A 20,901-nucleotide genomic window follows, 5' to 3' on the forward strand; every position below is an offset into this window, starting at 1 on the left:
GTAATTGCATCTGTATTTAGGAATTCTAACACCGTAGCTGCAGAGGATCCTGGGCACAGGTCCAGTGCTGAAAATGAGAACTGGGGCTCAGAGTGTCCCTTTTGGAAGACTAGAGAACACTAAGTATAAAATGCCTCATCAAAATACAGGAGAAAAGCCAGGCAGACCTATTGAAAGTGAGACCATAGCAGATGATTTCACTGTAAGGATGGAAAACGAAGACAGAAATTATAGGGACCCTTTTAAAAAAGCTGCATGCATATGAACAGAGAAATTCCATTTAACTTTTTTCACCCTTCCCAAGAGTTCATATTCCCATCAAGGGACTTAATTCTCTTCTGCTTTAGAGCACTGTCATTCTTCTAAATTGCTCTTGGCTGTGATCTTTACCTGTGCTACGCACCAAAATTCCTAACTTTTATGAATTGCCAGTAACAAACTGGCCAGGACAACCCCTATTAGACTTCCTCACTGTCTTCTGAAAGACAGAATCCAGCAACATTATTGGTGTAGGTAGATAAATAATTAGGCTTATGCATTGGTATCGTAAGAAACAGATGTGAACAAAACACAACAAATGAGAGACATTAATTAGGAGCTTCAAAAAGATAACTAAGATGATGCAAGAAGAAAGATTAGATACTGCCTGGCTAGCTTTGTGCTACTTGTTTTTTTTTTTTCCTCCAATCATTTAAGCCTGTTAATCTTTGATGTGTTTGCTTTGTGTTTTTCTATGTCCTTTAACTTCAACTATAGTTGATATTACAGTCTAAACAACAATAATATCAAATGTTGGTAGAAAAAATCAGATTTTTAAAAATCTAATAAAAACATGCATTTATTTCAGGATAATGTTTCCTAGAAGTCATAAAAAAGAAGAGACCTTAATAGGAAAACATTAAGTAAATTAGTTTGAGCTGTTATTTATCATGAGCAATTTCCATCTACAAAAGAAGGATAGAGAGACAAATGAAGGGATAATACACCATTTTAAGATACACTGTGCATCCAGGTGTCTTTCTATTATGCTAGCAGGGTGTGCATGGCTCTAAAAGCAAATACTCATGTCACTGGTAAGGATGACAGCCTTAAGAAAATCACTTTTCTTTTTTTCAAAGAAAGGCTAGCTTTAGTAAACATAATCTACAAATTGTATGTATATAACATGCTGTGTTTCACCCGAGTGCAATTGTCATTCCAATTTCTTTTCCCAGAAAAGAATTTACTGTGTAACTGTAAAAGAAATTATTAATTGCAAGACTTGTTTATATGATAACTTCTATGCAATACCAAAAATAATTTCTGTGTAAAAATAAACCATCTCTACATATTTATAAAAGAAATCTTAATACTTACATAGGGGATTGTGTCCAAAGTGTCTGTGTTGACAATTATAGGGGCAGGGCTTGCCTGAAAGGGGAAAAAAAAAGAGAAAATAAATTTAAAGACCTAAAATTCATGAATATTCAAATACTCATACTTATACATTAAGTTAAAAGTCTAAAAGCCTATTTTCACACTGAATTCAAATCATACAACAGTACATAACTATGAGTACTGCTCAATCAAGAATGAAGAAAATAGATTCTCAGCCTATAAACCACAGCTCACTGTGGCTTTTCTTTTTAGTTTCTCCAGGCTTTGGACCACATCCTGAATACTTATTATCCAGTTGTTATTTTTTTTTTTTTAGTAAAACTGTAAGAAACCTGATGTATTCAACTTTCAATTACAGGATATTGAGGTAGAGGGTTTCAGCTTCCCCACCTGACAAATCCACCTTTTGTGTTTGAACCAAGATGATCAACTGATCTTTACAGAGGAGAAACATTTAATGTTTACACTACTTAGCAGTATTGTATTTGTATATGGACATATATGATGATATTTTTGTCAAAGGTATATAACTGGCATGGTTCATATACACTCAGCTGGGGTTCAGATTGAAATAAAGACCAGTTTAAAAAGACTTGTGCATCTGCAAAGCTGCCCAACCTGATCTTGATGAAGCTCATATCCAGGCTAATTTCCAAGCACCTGAACCTCTTGCTCTCCTCATTCTGGCATTCAGTGGTACTGACCCAATGCCAAGCTCTGTTATGACCCAGCTGCATAAACCTAGCTCAGACTCTGGAGAAAACCAGAGTTGTGAGAACGTGTAAGCCAGAGGCAAGCACCATCAGTAAAATGTCAAACTAAAGGAAGGACTGCCAAGATGGGATTGTTAATGAATCAAGGACTCAGAAGGACCAACATGTAGTCCGTGTAGGACAAGGAGTGATGGAAGGCACCCTTGCTCAGCCTTACTAATTCCTACTTGGGCTGCAAAGACTCTTCAGTCACTGACCTGGGCTGATGAAAACACTAATGCTGCGCACAGTAGCTCACTAGTTCTATTCATCTGCACTGTGTACTTGTGACTGAATGACTGCACTTTAAACTTGTAGAGACTGCAGGGTCTCTTTGTGCATGGTAGGCATGAACATGGCACTGCTGAAAACACTGATCCTATTTCTGTTGTCAAATATTTACTGTGGGATTTCAAACCTCTGGTTGTTACCAACCCAAATTAGGAATGTGACATTAGTGCAATAATTCAAATAAAGGGAGAATAACACAGTTTGGGGGTTTTTTCCCCAGTTTTTGTGCAGTCATTCAAGGATAATTCTGTGTTCAAAGAAATTTTATGTTATGGGACAAAAGCTACTGCTGATTAATGCCATAATTTCTATACAACTGTGTAAGCCATGAATTAAAATTAAATGCATACAATTTGGTATCTGCATTTCATTGCATGGACCAGTGTCAAGATATGGTATTATTTGATATTAAAATGCTTAGTATCTGAAAAGATATTATACACCCATACCCAGTTATTCTCATTGTGTCCCAAAACACTGGTCACACTGAAGTGATAGGTAAAAGCTGAATTTTAATTCCTAGAATTATAATATTTTTATGATTTTATTAATATGATCATAATATTTTTAGCTTTAGGCATATTGAATATGCCTATAATTGCATTATCACTGAAGGTAAAACATTACTTCCTTTTTAGAATAACACTAATATTTAGCTCAATACACTTAAAAAGTGCTACTTTTGCTACAGGAAGAATAAGCTTGGCAATTTCTTACAGTATTGATTTTATCTCCTTTTTATTTTTACCTACTGTGTTGGTCTATTACCAACTATAAAAAAAAAAATGCAGTTTTCAGAATAAAAGCATCTTTCCACTTAGGATTTAAACAAACAGTATCTACTAAAATAACAAAAAAACTTTCAGAAATCATTTTCCAAAGCATTCACCCAAATCTGCCTTTTATCTGCATCAGAATTTCCTGAAGTAAAGCTAAAGAAATCAGAAACAAATGTGGGAACACTTGGGATTGGACAGAGTACTCCTGCTGCAGTCAGACAAGGGGATGAGATGTCCCTCACCCTGCTGCCCAGGCTGGGAGTGCAGCCCAGTTTGCCATTCCTCCTCACAGCTACAATGGCTGACTCATGTGCAACTTGTTCTCTCTACAAAGCTGCAGCTTAGCCAGACTATGCCTGGCTGGGACTGTTCCATATTTTATTCTGTCATGGGGAACTCCTATGTCTTCATTGAACTTTGTGAGGTGCCTCTCAGCACATTTCTCCTTCTCCTGTATTCCTCTAAAGAGCAGGGAACAGTCCAGCATATCATATCTGCTCTTCCCAGTCTGGTGTTACCTCAAACCTTGCTGACCATGCTCTCTATATAATCATTCTGGTTATTAATGAAGATGTTAGACAGCATTAGCACCTCCATCAACTCTGCATGAGCACCACAAGGAACTTGTCATCAGTAACTGAACTCTGAACTGCTGACCACTGCTCTCTGGGTCTGCTGGTCTAGCCAGTGTCCCACTTGTAGTAAACCCGTCCATTTAGTTTCTCTCTCATTTGGGTATGAACGAAAATTTGTGCTGAAAACCTTTGTGCTAAAATTCAGGCAAATTACGTCTATTTATTTTCCCTCATCCACAGAGCGAGCAGATTTCTCACCACAAAAGGATGTAAGGTTGGCAAGGTAAAATCCAAACATTTGTAAATATTTGTAAATTGACCTCCTTTTTTTTTAATCTGTCCTTCATGAGCCTTGACAAAATGTTCTGCAGGCCCAGACCATGGACACTCACCGCAATGCTTCCATTTGTTAGCTTCCTACCTAATCCTGATCCCTGGGTTATCACTTGGTCCATCACCCCTTCCACAGGAAAAGTCTGAGCATTTAAAGCTGCTCCTTTGAATGATGTGGACCTTTCCTGACTGGCCCTGATACAGAGCCTGTAAAGAATTCATTTTCAAGCCAGTGTATCACTCAGGGTTCATTTCAACACTGTGCTTACTATATTCTTTTCTGATTGGAAAAACTACACTAAACTATCAAACTGATGATTTTCTGCAGCTGGGGCATTTATCCTCTCCAGACAGATGGGCATGAAAAAAATTCACAGTGCAATAGTTTCAGATGGATACAGTGACTTAAGCACTCACAACTAATATCATCAGTGCATTCACCTTCTCTGTTCCTCCTGTTCGTATCTGGGCATGAGATTCTGTGTGTGTGGGACAGTGCTTCTAGTTACAACTTCTAGGTTTTGGGTTGGTTTTTTTTTTTGGGGGGGGTTTGTGTGGTTTGTTTTTTTTTTTTTTTTTTTTTTTTTTTTTTTAAATAAGAAATATGGTTTAATAGAAACATCTTGCTCCCATCTGGTGATTTGAAGAACACTAAGCTCCTGAGCTGCAGAACTGCATTAAAGTGCAGGAAATGGAGATTATTTTATTAGCTGGGCCCTGTTTGTAGCTCACGCTTTAAAGTAGGTGACTTCAATCATGCAAAGTTGAGAAGACAGTTTACAATCACTGGAGAGAGCCCTAAATATAGTGGTAGCCATGGAGTACACAATAGCATCAAAACAGTCCTGTAACCACAGTGAAATTACTGAAAGGATAAGATCAGTATCAACAAGGAGTAAAAGATATTGCTTTCCAGAATGATGTGGCCGTATCTATGAAAACATGTCTTGAAAACATGTCACACTGGTTCACCAAATTCTCAAAAAAGATACTCAGGTATCGCTGTACTTCTGATGGAGAACATTGACAAATCTCTGATCAACAACAGTACTCCCAACTGTGCATAAATTAACAAAGGCATGCAAAAACATGTCTAGATTCTCTTGAGAACATTTGCCTAGAGTGTTTTTGAGATAGCACTGCCTCTTATCTCTCAATCTGTATACTCACACAGGTCTATATAGTTTTTATCTAGACTTCAGACTGGCTGAGACAATATATCTTCCTGGAAGATAACAACTTTATTCCTAACTCTGCGCTTTGACCTCCTCTGCTGTCTTGACCAAGACACTGAATAACATTTTACCAAGCAAATTACACTTTACCAGCTTTTCCAGATGCAAAATAAAACCTAACCAATCACCAGAAGTGTGAATATTACTGAGTGCAGTGAATTGAATAATCCTGTTTTCCCCATTCCTCACTTCCCTCTCCATCCCAGTCCCTCTCTATATGTTAAGTATTATACTAAGATGACAACGTACTGTGCAGTCAGACTTACAGCTCCTGATCCCTGCATGAACCTTCCTCCTACCCTTGACTGGAATCACTGCTTTCAGCTGTGCCATCTCTGTGCTTTGAAAAAAGGCATCACACTGACAGCTGCAGTGAAAGCCTGGCATAGCTGAGACAAAACTTGAATAGCTTTGGGAAAAAGAATAAAAATGGAAGATTTTTTTTTAAATTATTATTTTTAAAGGACTTGAGCATAAAACACTTTGCTTCCACAAATATATACAAGATTGTTCTGCTTGCTTTTCTGCCAAAAGCACAACTTAGAAGCAAGATAGAATAAAAGCACTTGAAGCCAGTAGAAACAGAACAAAAAGGCACATGGTCTAGCTCATGAACAATTACTCTGCTACCAAATTCTCTACAAGTGTATGACATGACTCATACCTCTCAGAAAAGGTGAATTTTCCCTCTACCATGAATGCTAGCATTATCCTGGTTTTAATCATACTACTTACAGTTTTAGAGACTATCCATATCATACTGGGTTGCTTTCTCCAGCATTCATAAGTCCTTGTTTTAACTGTATGTACTTATGCAGGACTATATTCAACACCAGACCACAAAATCACAAACATAGTTATGTGGCCACTACTTTATAAATCATAAGCACAGCACATTACTTCTTAACAAGAAAACACAACCATGTATGTCATCATTTTGAAATTGCCCACCTATGCTTATTCCTAGCTGCAATTTTAATTTCATAGAATCAATGAGGTTGGTGATGACCTCTAGGATCAAGTTCAACCAATAATCCAGCACTGCCACGTCCATCCCTAAACCATGTCCCTAAGCACCCCACCTAACAGGTTTTTGAATATTTCCAGGTACAGTGATTCCACCGCTTTCCTGGGCAACCTGTTCCAAGGCTTGATCACCCTTTCAGTGAAGACTTTTTTCTTGATATCCAATCTCAACCTCCTCTTATGCAGCTTGAGGCTGTTAGAGCTCTCTACTGCTTTTCTTGTTAAGGAATCACCATCATTACCTACATTATTACATTTAATTAAACTCGAAATAAGGAGGTGGTGAAATTGAGAGTAATACAAGAGGGTATGTATTACCATTTAAAAAGTAAGTTGAGTTGTCAGTGGCTTATTGCCATCTTGTGCAGACAATGAACTCTGGACTGTATATCAGAGTTAAAAGCTCTTCTATCCAGGCAGTCAGCCCTAAACTCTGAAACACTCTCTGGAATATACATTTGCAGTTTTGTATTACTTCAAAATGTTAGCATTTTATGTCTTAATAATCCAAAGTAGAGCAGTCCCTATATGCGTACATGAATAGGGCATGCTGCATTTCTCAGACACACAGTGTAAGACTGCTTAAGGCCTTAAGAAAGTGATACTGAATTAGTTTAAGTTCCTGTTTTCAGGAGTCTCACAATTGCAAGAAATAGATTTACATTTACACACAAGGGCAGGAAAGATTAAATGACAATTTAGATGTCAAAACAGTAATTCTCTGGCATGCTATGAGACCTCAAGATCACAGAACACACAACACCTTTTGTCATATTTACCACTGAATTACAAACTGAAAGACTAAAAGATAAAAAGTAATTTCATTGATATTAATCAGAAAATGTAAAAGATAGAGAACCTCTTTGAACATCTAAAGAATGACTTAGCAGCAAACAATCCTACCTCTGCTCTGAGACATAAAACAGAAGTCAAAAGCAGCTTTGCTTGCAGGCTGCAGCTGCCATGAAAGAAGAAAAATGCCTCAAGAAATCCTCAAGACCACTCTCTTTGTATATAATGCAACCTCATATAAAGCCATTTAGTTTAAATGTAAATTGTACTCTTCAAAGGAGGTGGCCTTATTTGCAGACTTGGAGTTTTACATTGTTTTTATTTTATCTGTAGGAATAATTTTCTATTTAAAATTGTATTAATTTGCACTATTTAAAAAAAAACCAAAACCCATACACAAGGAAAATTCAACATTTCTGTGTGGATTCAGAGGCTATCAGACGGATTGAGAAGAAAGCACCTACTTTACAGTTCTTGAAGTTTCCCCTTTAATGATCTTACCTGTCAGGTGGAAATAGCAATGATTAATAGAACAGATAATTTTCCCCCCAATATAAGATCTAATGAAGCACATAGAAATATCACTGGGAAAAGCTCTCTGGGCACTGGAACAGGCTCCCCAGGGAAGTGGTCACAGCACCAAGCCTGGCAGAGTTCAATAAGTATTTGGACAATGCTCTCAGGCACACAGGGTGACTCTTGGGCTGTCCTGTGCAGGGCCAGGAGTTGAACTTGATGAGCCTTGTGGATCCCTTCCAACTCAGGATATTCTGTGATTCTGTGCTAATACACATGAATTCACACAGACTCAAAATAGACCAAAAGAAAAGCACGCATCCAGATTTTAGGCATCCTACTTGACCTAGCTGTGTACCTTATTTTTTTTTTCCAGCCTCAGTGTGCACAAACATAGAACTCCTTCCAGAGGGAGAAAATCAAAAATCAAAGCAAAATTGCAGCTATTTCTTTCATGGAATCCTAGAATCATTTATGTTGGAAAGGAGCTCTAAGGTCATAGAGTCCAAATGCTAACCCAGCACTAAACCATGTCCCTAAGTGCCACATCTACAAACACCGCAACACTTTCTCCAAAAGCTGAGCAGGGCCAGAGGAAAAACAAATGCATGTGTGATCCCAATACAAACAATGGAGGGGCTGGATCTGGACTGCACTTGCAACCTAATTAAGATATCTTCTCATATTTGGATTTTCCTCCTTTCTTTCAAAAGTCAAGGCTGCCTTACCATATGGCTTTTTATTTTTAACATCATGGTACATTAAGCTTACAAAGAAATTATCCAGTGTCTTATTCTGTTACCTTTTTATATCAAAAAATACCTGAGATTTGACTGCAACATTTCTGCATGGGAGTGATAAAAACCCTCCTAAAAACCACAGAAACAAATGGACTAAAAATTATAATGTAGATGAAGAGAACAAAAAAAAAGATAATACAAAACTAAATGTTAAACAGAGGAATTACTTTAACAAAATTTAGCAACTGTTAAAGAGGTTTAATCAGAACATGAATCTTAAAGAACAAAACACCTGCTTTCAGGTTAATCTGTTACATTCAGCACTGTAAACAGGAGCCCAGCAAGAAAGGAATCAGTGCCAAAGAGTGCTCATCTTGGAGCAAGGGCAGAAGTCGTCAAGGCTTACTGGTGTCAGAGTTAAAACTTTCCACAGAGTCAAAAGAATAAGAAATACAAAAGTTTTAGAGTTTTTGAAAGGTTCTAATAGCACAAACAGAAAAATCACCAACGATCTTGTTTTGGCACTGAAGTGGCCATGAGGAGAGCTGGGAATTACAATTATATGGAATGGTCCATATAATGCATCCAATTAACTCACTGATTCTGGCTAAGTATGTATAGAGGCAAAGCTATTTTGCCTAATGTTTTCACTTAATGTATATAGAGTTAAGTATAGAGGAAGAACTTAAAGAAACAAACTTGATTTTGAATATCTGCAATAAACCAAATTCAAGTTGGTCTGTGCTGGAACAAAGAATGTTTTGATTTTTATGTCAGTGGAAGTAAACTTCTACCCTAACGTCCTCTGGAAAAGTTTTAATTGATGTCCCAGAGTGCCCCTCTATGTCCCAGAATCTCTTAGTGATGAATAAAATTAACTAAATAATTCCAAATATATTACTTGCCCTACAGCTTGTTTCAAACCCTAAATCACTGCAGGACCACTGCACTCACAGTACATCAGTTTAAAAGATAAACATCCATGTGTGAAATGCAGCTATCCTGGGCTCAGGGGGAATCAGCTCTTTTACATGGTTTAGCTTCATGTATCATAAAATGCATTTCTCAATGGAGATGCTCTGTTACATAAATTACTACTATTTGGTACCTTACTATAGGGCTTACCAACCATTTTTAAACCTCAGTTTTCTTGCTGATGTCTTTCTGCCTGAGAACCTGAGTGCTCTGTGGGTGGCTTGTGGGACAGCACGAGCCAGAACTGCCAGTTTTCCAATAATATTACAGGTTGTAGCACCCAGCAGGAACATCACAAGCTGCCAAATTTAGCCAGGGTTCTCCTTGAGAACCTTTGTAATGCCATCAGGTTGTTATGATTAAAGAGGATGGTCCCATTTGAATGATGCAATCTTGATGTAGGACAGAGAGCGGATATATGCAAATGCCATTTTCTTTTTGTTTTTAGGACTAATTTCCCTCATCATTTAAAAATTTTGCACAGAGAAGAAAAATCAGTCAAATTTACAGACTTTGCACCTCGTTATTCCTCACTCTGCTAAATTCAAGTGTCTTGTTTAAGGAGTACATCCTACTGAAGCATCAATCTCGTGTCTCTTCTGCCTGCCTTCTGCTCCCTATTGGATGGAAACAGCAAAGGAGCTGTGAACTGCAAGGGAAGCTTCTGTGAGGAGAAGCCAGGGCTGCCCTATGCTGGGCACAGGTGACAGCCGGTGTCACAACAGACCCACCACTGGGGCAGGAGAAACAAGTAATAAAGAAGAAAAGAGTGAGGATAAAGGAGCAGCAAAGAGAAAAAAGCATGTCCTAACCCCAGCTCCAACCCCATGCATGAGGGACCCCAAGTCCCTCTCCCCCACAAAGGCACTGAGTGGGACCTGAAGTGATGGTTAGAGGAGGGGAGGTGTCTGGAGTGAAGATGAACCTCAAGATGAGGCATTTTCCCTTAGTGTGAGTTTGTCTTCTTTGTTTCTCATTATCCAACTCAATAAATAAATATTTATGTAAACTGGCAAGAAAGTTAAATTCCCTAAGTCAAATCTGCTTTGCCTACAAAACACCAATTATTCTGAAATTTCACTGTAGAACAGATATTTGTTCAGCACCTTTTATTTAGTCACTCTATTTTCTGAAAAACCTACAAATCAAGTATTAGAGGTGAGACTGGACCAGCAGAAGAAGCAAAAGAGCAAAGTCTTTGGTTATGAAAGAAAATGTAGAGTACACCATGGTATCCTGTGCAGACATGAACTCACTCGAGCTGGGCTCTGAAGGGAGCACATGACTTGTGGCTCTGCTTGTGTGACAATAAGCCCAAGCTAAGAAAATTGCCCTTCTATAAGATGAATGTAGCCAAGTAGGAGAAACAACAAATCATAAAATCTTGGAATGGTTTGACTTGGAAAGGACCTTTGAAGCCCATCTAGTCCAAGGAGCCTGTGATAAGCAGGGTCATCTTCAACTAGATCAAGTTATTCAGAGCCCTATCCAATCTGACCTTGAATATTTTCAGGGATAGGGCATTCACAAACTCTCTGAGCACCTGGGCTAGTATTTTACCACCATCACTGTGAAACACCTCTTCCTTATGTCTAATCTAAATCAATCATCTTTCAACTTAATGCCATTAGCCCTTATCCTGTCACAGCAGGTCCTGTTAAAAAGTCTGTCCCCATCTTCCACTTAGACCTTTCCAAGTACTGCAAGGCCACAACAAGATCTCTCAACAAAGAGAAAGTAGAAGCAGTACCATGGCCACAAGGAAAGCTGTCATGTAAAAATAGAAACACATAAATTAGCAACTGATTAAACATATGTATTTATACCCTTGCAGATTCTCTATAAAGAGACATTTTCCATGGAGAAAGAAAGCTACACCTACTTCTCCTAACATACTCTATTAAAATGCATTGCTGTTTACCTCTCAATTCTTAGAAATAACATAAAGTATAAAATTTCAAAACAGAAAAAATCAATGCAACATGGCACCATAGGTTTGGAGAATAAGGAAACAATGTAAAGGGACTGAACTAGAGGAGAAGTAACAGTGCCACAAAAGGAGCTCTATGATATGTGATTGCTTAAGTAAACAAAGTGCCAAGGTCCATTATAAGTCTGAACCACAAAGGAAACTGCTGGAGAGTACAGCACAACCAACATTCTTTCAAAGAAGTTGCACAGAACCTTAAAAATACAACTCACTTATATAGGCCTGGAAAAAAATGAAGGAAATTCCCCTTGAGAAATGATAAAGGGAAAAGCATCCTTGTGAACTTGAAAAAATTAGATTGTGGGTCCAAATAGGACTAAAAAAACAAATTTAACAAAATTGACTAAAAGCAAAAGGAAGAAACATAAAAATAAATTTAAATAAATATTTGATATTATTAATGAAAAGCACTTCATATAAGGAAAATTATACTTGCTTGTTTTTCAATCAATATTTTGCAATTTTTATGGTGGGGATATTTTTCACTTTCATGCCAAGGGCAGCCAAGTAGATTTTATCCATAGCTACAACTATGTGGCAAATTCAGCAATCTATAGTATAGTCTCCCTAGCGGAAAGGTTGAAGCTTTGTTGCCTAAAACTCCTTTGTACAAACTTAGGTTAGCACTGAAATGAATACTGTAGGCAGTACTCACATTCTGACAGATGGGCGATGTGACCTATGAGGTCTTTCCCCATCTTTACATTTTAGCATTCTGTCATTTCTTAACAGCATTGTTTTGGCTGGAATTGGATGTAGAAACACTGAGTAAAAAATAATCTTAAACTGAATTAAAATAAGTGGGAACAGTGATTTATCTAGCAGCAAGTAAAATGGCCTTTTTTCTCATGATGCCGGCACAAAGTAATACAAGGCAGCACTTTGAAACATGATCATTCCTGGGTTATAGGTTATCTTTTAGTTACTGATTTCAAGACATTTTTTCTGCTTTGTAAAACACAAACATTGAGGATGCTGCTCTTTGTATATGTAATTAGCAGTGACCTGAAAAGGACTAAGAAAGTTCTGCACTCTCTGAATTTACTGTGTGAATGTATATATTAAAAGTCACTTATTCCACAAAATGGAACAACTTTCCTTGTACACAAAGACAACATTCACCTTTCGCTGTATCAAACAATACATGTAACAATCAAAGACATAAAACCTAAAAACTGTCAGAACTGATCTGAACCAAGATTGAGAAGAAGGGTTTGCAAACCAATTAGGGGAACTTCAAACGTGACAACCACACTTCATGCAGTGAACAGCACCCCCCAAAACACTGGAATATTAAATGGTTCAGAGCATCAAGGCAGCCTCTTCCTCTAGTAATAATAGCAGAAACAGTAACAATAAGAAACATCTCCTGCATATCTGTCTCTGATATGAAGATGGTTTGGTTCTCTTTTTTTAATGGAAAAACTCCAGGAGAGGGCTTTCAGAAATAAGCTTTGATTACTGTTAGAATGGATAAAGAAAACATTTCCTGGCAAAGGAAACTAAAAGTTATGCACTATACGTCAGGCACCAGGAGAGAACACCTGGAAAAGGACTAAGCACAGCATTTAGTAACACAAAGAGAGCTGTCTGCTTAAGGCAGGAGAGAGGTACAACACCAGAATCAAAGAGCACAGTCTTAAAAATATTCAGCTTCAGGAACTCAGATTTCTCTTGTGCCTATACAACAGCATTTCAACCTTGAAAATAATTCAACATCTATCCCAAGAAACTGGCATTCAGATATGAGGCAGCCTTTCCCCCGTACCATTTGGAAAGATCCAGTCTCCTCCTACCCTACCGTTTAGGCACCAATCCCACCCTCCAAATGAAACATATCCCCGTCCTCCAGTAAATTATGATGCCTGCCAGAAATACCACATTTACCATTCTCAGCCTGTTGTAAATCCTGACTTTCGCCATGGGACGTCTGGGAAAAACTAACACCTAATGTGATGGTCCTTTCCGAAAACTAAGCAACTTCACAGGCAGGTGCACCAATTCTGAGCACTAACATATAAAAACCCCACTGCAGACCTGACCCTGATACTAAATAAATGTTTGGCTGGGAGGACAAGAAATGGGAACATCGTGTGCTTCAGAGGAATGGGAGAAAAATGACATAGAAAATATTACAGCAAGAAGAACACAGAATCTGTGGGAGGCACAAGGTTTTTTAGGGCAGCCGTAACAAGGAGAAAGCAAGAGACTCCAAAGTTAATGTCAGCCCATCCTTCACATGCTATATGCTTTGTGACACATTTTGAAATGTCTTCTTCAATTTTAAGTGCTCTACTCTCATACAAACAGAGGTTCAAGTATTTTTTTGCTATCAGCCCATCTGTTATTCAAGACCCTTTTGCTCACTTATTAGTGCAATACTGATCTGACACAGCTAGAACTGAATAATTCTTCTGGTTGTTGATCACATAGTTAACAGTTCAGATGTGTGCCTCTTCTGCACAACATTAGCATATTTTAATTTAAAACTACCCTATTAAATTTATATTTCACATGCAATGAAGATACATAGAAGAAAGAAAGACACTATCTTCTTTCCTGTCCAGAGCATTCTACCTGGCTTACCTAACCTGGTCACCAAAAGCCATCTGCTATTAAAATATTTCCAGTGTACATGACATTAATAGATATAAATAGCTTCTTCAAAATACTTGGAATTAGAAGTAGCAACACATATTGATGTAAACATAGAAGAAATCACTTATTTTATACACAATACCCAACATTCCTGTGTGTTATCTGGTGATAAGCGGTAACACCCATATGTTCAACATATTTATTCATATTTATTATAATTTTTAAAGCCATATCTCAATTACATGTTTTTTTCAGGAAGCAAAAATTATATGTAATATAATATTTTTCTTGATCACTAAAGTAATGATAAAATAGAAATACTGCCTATATATATTAATTCCAGGTATATAGAACTATGCATTCTGTCCCCAGAAAAATCACCAGCTATTATAAAAGACAGTTCTTTATTGCTTATCTTTTCATCAGAAAGAAACACAGAAGAGCTATGGCATGAGGTCTGAGTTCATTCAGTTTATCAGAATCCAGTTTAATTCATTCCCCCCCACAAAAGAAGCCTAACCCTCACAACTGAAATTTAAAAACATGCCTTATTTCAGAGATATGTTACAGTTTTCCTTACCGGGACAAAAGAATCAAATGAACCCTCTTCCCGACTCTCAATAGCTGAAATTGTTTTCAACCAGAGGAGATAGCTTGAAATATCAGATATTTCAGAATGCTCCATACTGAAAGCTGCAAGATTAGCAGGACTGAAGTGAGACAGACTTGCAAAAGGAGGGCTTTGCCTGTGTTACATAAAGTTCTAATTAGATCTTCGGTACAAATTGCTATCCTAAGAATAAAAAGTTAATCAAAAAGCCTCATTGGAAGAATAGGAGGGCAAGATTAGAGCCGAGACAGCTGTGGGACAATAGCACAACTAGATTCTGTGGCACTATTCAGAAGTGAAAATCAAAGTGTTCCCTTTGTGTTACTTTGGACTAAACTGTTCACACCTGGTTTATTCCAGTGGAACTGAGGAGACCTCTCTGTACTGAGATTCTAAGGCAGCAAGCACCTAAACATCAGACCCCCTTAATGTCACAGCCAAAGTATTTTCACGAAGAGAAGAAAATTTTGAAAGGAACTGAACACAGAAGTGGTGTGAGAACAAGTTTTGCAAGGACTTTTGGTGACAAACTAAGAGCCAACCTACAACAATTTGTTAAATTTGACTAAATCTTAGAAAACTACCCAAATAACCACAGGATAGCTGGTGGATTATTTCTTATCTCTCCAAAAAGTTGCAATTCCAGTCTCCATTTCCAAAGTACAGCTGAGATCTCTCTTTACCTGTTCAAGTTCATATTCCTTGCACTTATGGGTGGTACTGCAGAAATGAAAGGAGTAGTGACAGAACCCAAGGAAATGCCCTGAAGTTGCATCGGTGGAGTTTTAGATTACAGATTAGGAAATCCTTCTTCACCCAGAGGGTGACTGGGCACTGAACAGGCTCCCCAGGGCAGTGGTCACAGCACCAAGCCTCAGACAGTTGACAAAGCGTTTGGACAGTGCTCTCAGGCACATGGTGTGACTCTTGGGGATATCGTGTGCAAGGCCAGGAGTTGGACTCTATGATGATTGTGGGTGCCTTCCAACTCAAGATATTTTGTGAACCTTCAGAGGCAAGACTTGACTGTTTTACCCATTGGTAAAATTCAGAGCACACAACTCTTGAAGATTTTGTTACAATTGTCTTTTAAGGAGGATGGTACAGAATATTTGTAGGCTGTCTGCTCAGAAAAGTCACACAATGACTGACATTACCAGGTATTTTCTGGGAAAAGATGTCAACCTTATCCAAAGAAACTCTAAAGCACATCTCCATGTCAGAACTGCTAAATAGCCATGATAAAATGGAAGTGTATCAGATATGAAGGATGAAATACTGGAAACAACAACTTTTATATACTCCAATTCCTTACCTTCTCATAAAAATGGGTGTCCAAAAAGAAACAGGATATAATCATTTTTTGATAGGCAAGAGAGGTGAGAGGAGAGACACTGAAAACTAGTACAAGAGACAAGGAAACAAGTGGCCTTAAACACTACATCATTTACAAACTTTTTTGGTTTGTCTCCTTTGTCATTTTGGGGCTCCAAATATTCACAGTCAAATATTCACAATGTCTTAAGGACCAAAATACTTAACAAACCAAGCAAAGTTTAGAAAATAATACTGATTTTCTTAAAAGAACAAAGAAGGAGCATTAAAAAACCCTACAGGTTTGCCTAGTTTAGAACAAAGTATTTAAAAAATCTTTCACAACGCAGCATAAATATACTTTTGATGAGATTATTTTAAAAAATTTATATAAAATTTTCGAAGAAAAAAATGGTACGCAGCCTAATGTAAAAAGTGTACTTTTTCCCAAGAAAACTAATTTCTAAAAAGACTCAAAGAAGACTTTGCAACAGAACCCTTGTAGTTTTGCAGAGTGGAAGTGAGGAAAGGAAGACTGAGTGCAGCTTCTCCCCTCTACTTCTTCACTTAAAATTGCAGTGTTCAAAAGAGAAAATTCTACACTAATTTAAATGTTATAAAAATATTCCAGTATTAACTAAAATGCAATATCCCTGTAAAGCAGATTTCTGAAAATATCTTATTTGATAAAATGAACGTGTTCACTTAGTGGCAATTATAAAATATGTGAACTGTATATACTTAGGAGCAGGTAACTTTTCCTTTCCCTTCAAACTCCTTCCACAACATTGTGTACATTATTTGATATAAGGGCTTGAACAGGCCTCTGGTTTCACCCAGAAAAGTTTTTGGCATCAACTTATAGAATCAATTCATAGAATGCTTTAGGTTGGAAGGAACCTTAAAGATCACCTAGTTCCAACCCCCCTGCCATGAGCAGGGACAACTTTCACTGGACCAGCTACCTCAAACCCCCATTCAACCTGGCCTTGAACACTGCCATGGATGGGGCATCCATACCTTTTCAGGACAACCTGTGCCAGTGCCTTGCCACCCTCATAGTGAAGGATTTCTTCCTCATATCGAGTTCAAACCTGCTTCCTTTTCAGTTTAAACTAATTCCTCCTTGCCCTGTCACAACACACCCTTGTAAAAAGTCTCTCTCCAGACCTCCTGTAGCCTCTTTAGATCATGAAAGGTTCTATTAGGCCTCCCTAGACCCAAATGATCAGTATTATTTGCTTCTCAGAAAAGTGGAAGACTTGAAAGTGAGAGCATAAATAACTCACCAATTCTTCATCAATTTGAAGAGCTAATGTTTAAACCATTATCTTCTAGGACATGGGAGGTATTGTTTATTGTGAAAATGATTGCAACAAGTTTGTTTGTTGCATTAACTAGTGAGATCATAGAATAAAGTTTAATTTACAGAATACTTTGTCCTGTAAATATGAGTGATCCAAACAGACCATGACAGACACGGCTGAGTCCTTCAGCCAAGCCTCTGTGAAAACATCTTTAATAAAGGATAGAAAATACCAAGGAGAAGAGAATGAGGGAACAACTGGACCAGAGCAGTAATGGTACTGTCATGGCAAACAAGGTAGACTCACAAAGAGACCACAGCCAGTGGATAACCCCATGCTGAGCAGGTGCTCCCTCAGAGGGGCTGTTTTGCTTGTGACAGAAACCAGTGAGTTTTCTCTAATTTTATTTCAGTTCATGCACTCTCTCTCTCCTGCTTTTCCAATTTTCTTCCTACCGCAGGGACAGAGCGGTTCTGTGGGGCCTGACAGCTGGGGAAACCAAAACTTGATCTACCAGCCCTCCAATTAAAGCATTTTTCAGAACACTTTCCATCATATTTTAAAAAATCATCTTATAGAATACCTAAAGCTTTTCCACTATCTCTGAAAAACCACTACAGACACGTAATACCTCAGGTCAAGACAGTGATGACAAAACTTTATTAAAGAACTCATACTGAATAAAGATCAAAGTATGACAAAAAGCAAAATGTATGAGGCAACTACATCCCATAAAAGCTCATACAATTTATACACAAAGACACAACTCTTCCACTTTTTTCCTTATATTTTATAGGAAAAAAAGCATTCCATGTTAGTTTATGCTTTATATGTGCACAACCATTTAGAAAAAGTATTTATTTTTATGAAAACAAGTACTGTTGTCAATCAAGTGAATGGAAAATAATTTAACCAGTAAAATTACTTTTTAGAAGTTAATATAACAGATCAGCTGGGAATAGCCCACAATGTCTCCACCAGAGAATTTTAGAAATTGTTTAACTGTACCTCACCTTTTTAAACCTTTCCAACTGGATTACTGCCTTCCTATGAACATTAAAATGTTAATTTTTAAAATAAATCTTAGATAATAGCTGCTATAAAGCCTCATTGGAGTTTTATCAATTGATTGCTTACAAACTTCTAACTCATTAAGAGCAAATGACAGGGATAACTGAGTGGTTTACAAGGGAAATACTTTACATTAGAAAAATAACTACAATATAGCCATTCAATTTTTCATACAGGTTTATTTATTTATGGTTGCGGAACTATGTGGGCTGTTTAAGTCTGGAGGGCTTTGCTAGTTATTCTTATTGAATTTTCAAGGGAAGTAAGGATAGAATAGTGATTTGAGCTTTTTAGCCCAAAACTCCTGCATCACAATGTATGGACTTTTGCATCTAATAATCAGAGGCAGTATTACTGCTTTATATTGCTTTCAGATCAACTGATGCTCTGCTTCACTAACTTTTCCCACTAGTGCTTCAGTAGTCAAAGATCAGTCACTGCAGCAATTAAATTTTTTCTTTCATGTCTTTAAAACTTTTTTGTTGCATTGAATCTGAGGGCAAGATCTCTATAAAAATGTTATTTTCTTTCCCCCTAGCCTGCCCCTCTTGTTGAAACCACACTGTCATTTCAAGATAAATTTAAAATTACAAACAAATGAAGTAGTAGAATTTTCTGTGTGTTTGATGTATTCAATCTTGAAAACTTTTTTTTTTTTTTAATCCTGTCAATTTACATATCAGATGGATTTCAAAAGGATTCTTCTTCTTTTTCTTTAGTCATATATAGAAATAGAAAAAACAATAGCATGGATTTTTAAAAAGGAACAATTGCAGGTTAGACTGCCACTTTGCAGTTGAGAAGGGTACTTAACATTTGGGTTAACTTCAGCATTCAAAGTATCACCAGTAATACCAAGTCCCACCAACACTGACTGTATCAGAGTTACATGGCAACAGTATTAAGCACTCTGCTGAACTGTGGTCCACATCAGTGGCTTCTTAATGAACTTCTCTATTTGAAGAAAAATACCTTTTAAAGAAGTTCCAGCTACTCTTAATGACTTTTTCTGTTCTTATATTTTCAGTATTGTCTCTTCTTACTCTGAGTTTACCAATTCAGTAGTACAAGAACTGCTTAAACTGTGTTGACCAGCCCAGTACAACATCCCAGCAATAAGGTCAACTCAAACTGCTGAAAGGAACATAATCTATTGATGGAAAAGCTTGAAGTAGTTCTGGTTAAATAATTGCTTTGTATCTCTAAGTCTGTATGTGCCTCACTCCAAGAGCATAACCCTGCCTTTAGCTGAAAATTCTCATACATAGAACAGGCTGATGCAAACTGCCCCACTTGAACAAAGAGCCCACTGCACCTTTCTACAGTAACATGAAGAACCACTAACCTCAAAATGATGGAAATCTTTTCAACATACTCATGCTTATGGACCCAGGAAGTCACTGAGAGTTCCCACCAAGGGGACTGAGCTTGATGCTGCACCTCAAGGGTGGCCACAACCAGCAGGGACCCTTAAAGGTCCAACAAGAACAGATTTCAGATACCCTTCCACACCGATGGGTTAAAACTTAGAGCCATTCAACAAATTGTGCAGGTAGGTTCACTTTAGCTGTTGCCTTAGGACCAAGCTATGACAAAGGGGTTGAAAATTACTGTCTTCCTCTGTTCTATGTACAATCCAAAGAAAACATTTGTTAGCCTTCTTACTTCAGCCTTCCCAGTGTGAAATGAAATGAACAATGACCTAACTCACAAATCTATCAGAAAACAGAAGAATCACATAGCTGTTCCTTCTGAGGCGCTTAAAGAAATGTCAAGACATCAGGCAGTAATGACATCTGGAGAAAACAAACAGAATCAATTTTCCTTTCATCACCTCTCCTGCCCCTGGTTGGCTGCTGAACACCAACAGTCTGCAAAAAGAATTTCCTGCATCCCTGTAGTTTTATTATTGCTTTTATTATTAATAACACAAAAACCTAGGATCCTTTGCCCCTCATCCCCATGCTAGCAAATGCTTTTGCTGTGGGAATTCTGTTACCTTTTGCATTTTGCTGGTTTGTCAGATTTCCTGAACCCCCAAGTGCAAGAGGTAACATGATGAAATAGAAACTGGCAGAAAGTCCATTAAAGTTATTATCACCTGAGGACAAATCCTGGCAAGCGAACCACAAGAAAAAAGACTTCCATCTGGAAATCAGACAAAGAGCATATAGGTAAACCCAGTAATTCCACTACTGCTTTGGCAATCATTCAAAAATGTGAAAATACAGATGAGTTAGGAAAAAAAAATGTAGAAGTAATGGGACTCTGAAAAGAGGACAGAAAGGAGCAAAGGTGAGAAGGAAACCAGATACTAAATTTCAGATACTAAATGCAGTACAAACATGCATTTTGAAAGGGCATTATATAAAATGAGAAAAAGGAAACCTTTTGGTTAGATATTACAAGGGCTACCATCAGAGGATAAAAGGACCAAAGAATTATGAATTTGAGGAGCTTTTTAGGTTTTGTCCACTCAGCAGAATATTTCTGCAACTCTGCATTTTCAACTACTACTAAGAGCTGATTCATTTCTCTCTGTATCCTCCATATGATTAACATGACATTCCTTGGTACACAAATTAGCTTAGCTGATAGACAGCAACCAGTGCTCAAAACC

General features: G+C 37.6%; 1 protein-coding gene across 32 annotated transcripts in view; it reads right to left on the minus strand.

The window, feature by feature from the left end:
• DLG2 (discs large MAGUK scaffold protein 2) overlaps nucleotides 1-20,901 on the minus strand; it is a 984,419-nt gene that overhangs the window by 386,456 nt on the left and 577,062 nt on the right. For all 32 annotated transcript variants that reach the window (XM_068181606.1, XM_068181605.1, XM_068181599.1 and 29 more), the window contains one exon: nucleotides 1,357-1,410. In XM_068181606.1, the coding sequence (XP_068037707.1) occupies nucleotides 1,357-1,410 (54 nt within the window). The remainder of the gene's footprint in view (nucleotides 1-1,356; nucleotides 1,411-20,901) is intronic.

Source organism: Anomalospiza imberbis, chromosome 2 (genome assembly GCF_031753505.1).
Source record: "Anomalospiza imberbis isolate Cuckoo-Finch-1a 21T00152 chromosome 2, ASM3175350v1, whole genome shotgun sequence".
Taxonomy (NCBI): domain Eukaryota; kingdom Metazoa; phylum Chordata; class Aves; order Passeriformes; family Viduidae; genus Anomalospiza; species Anomalospiza imberbis.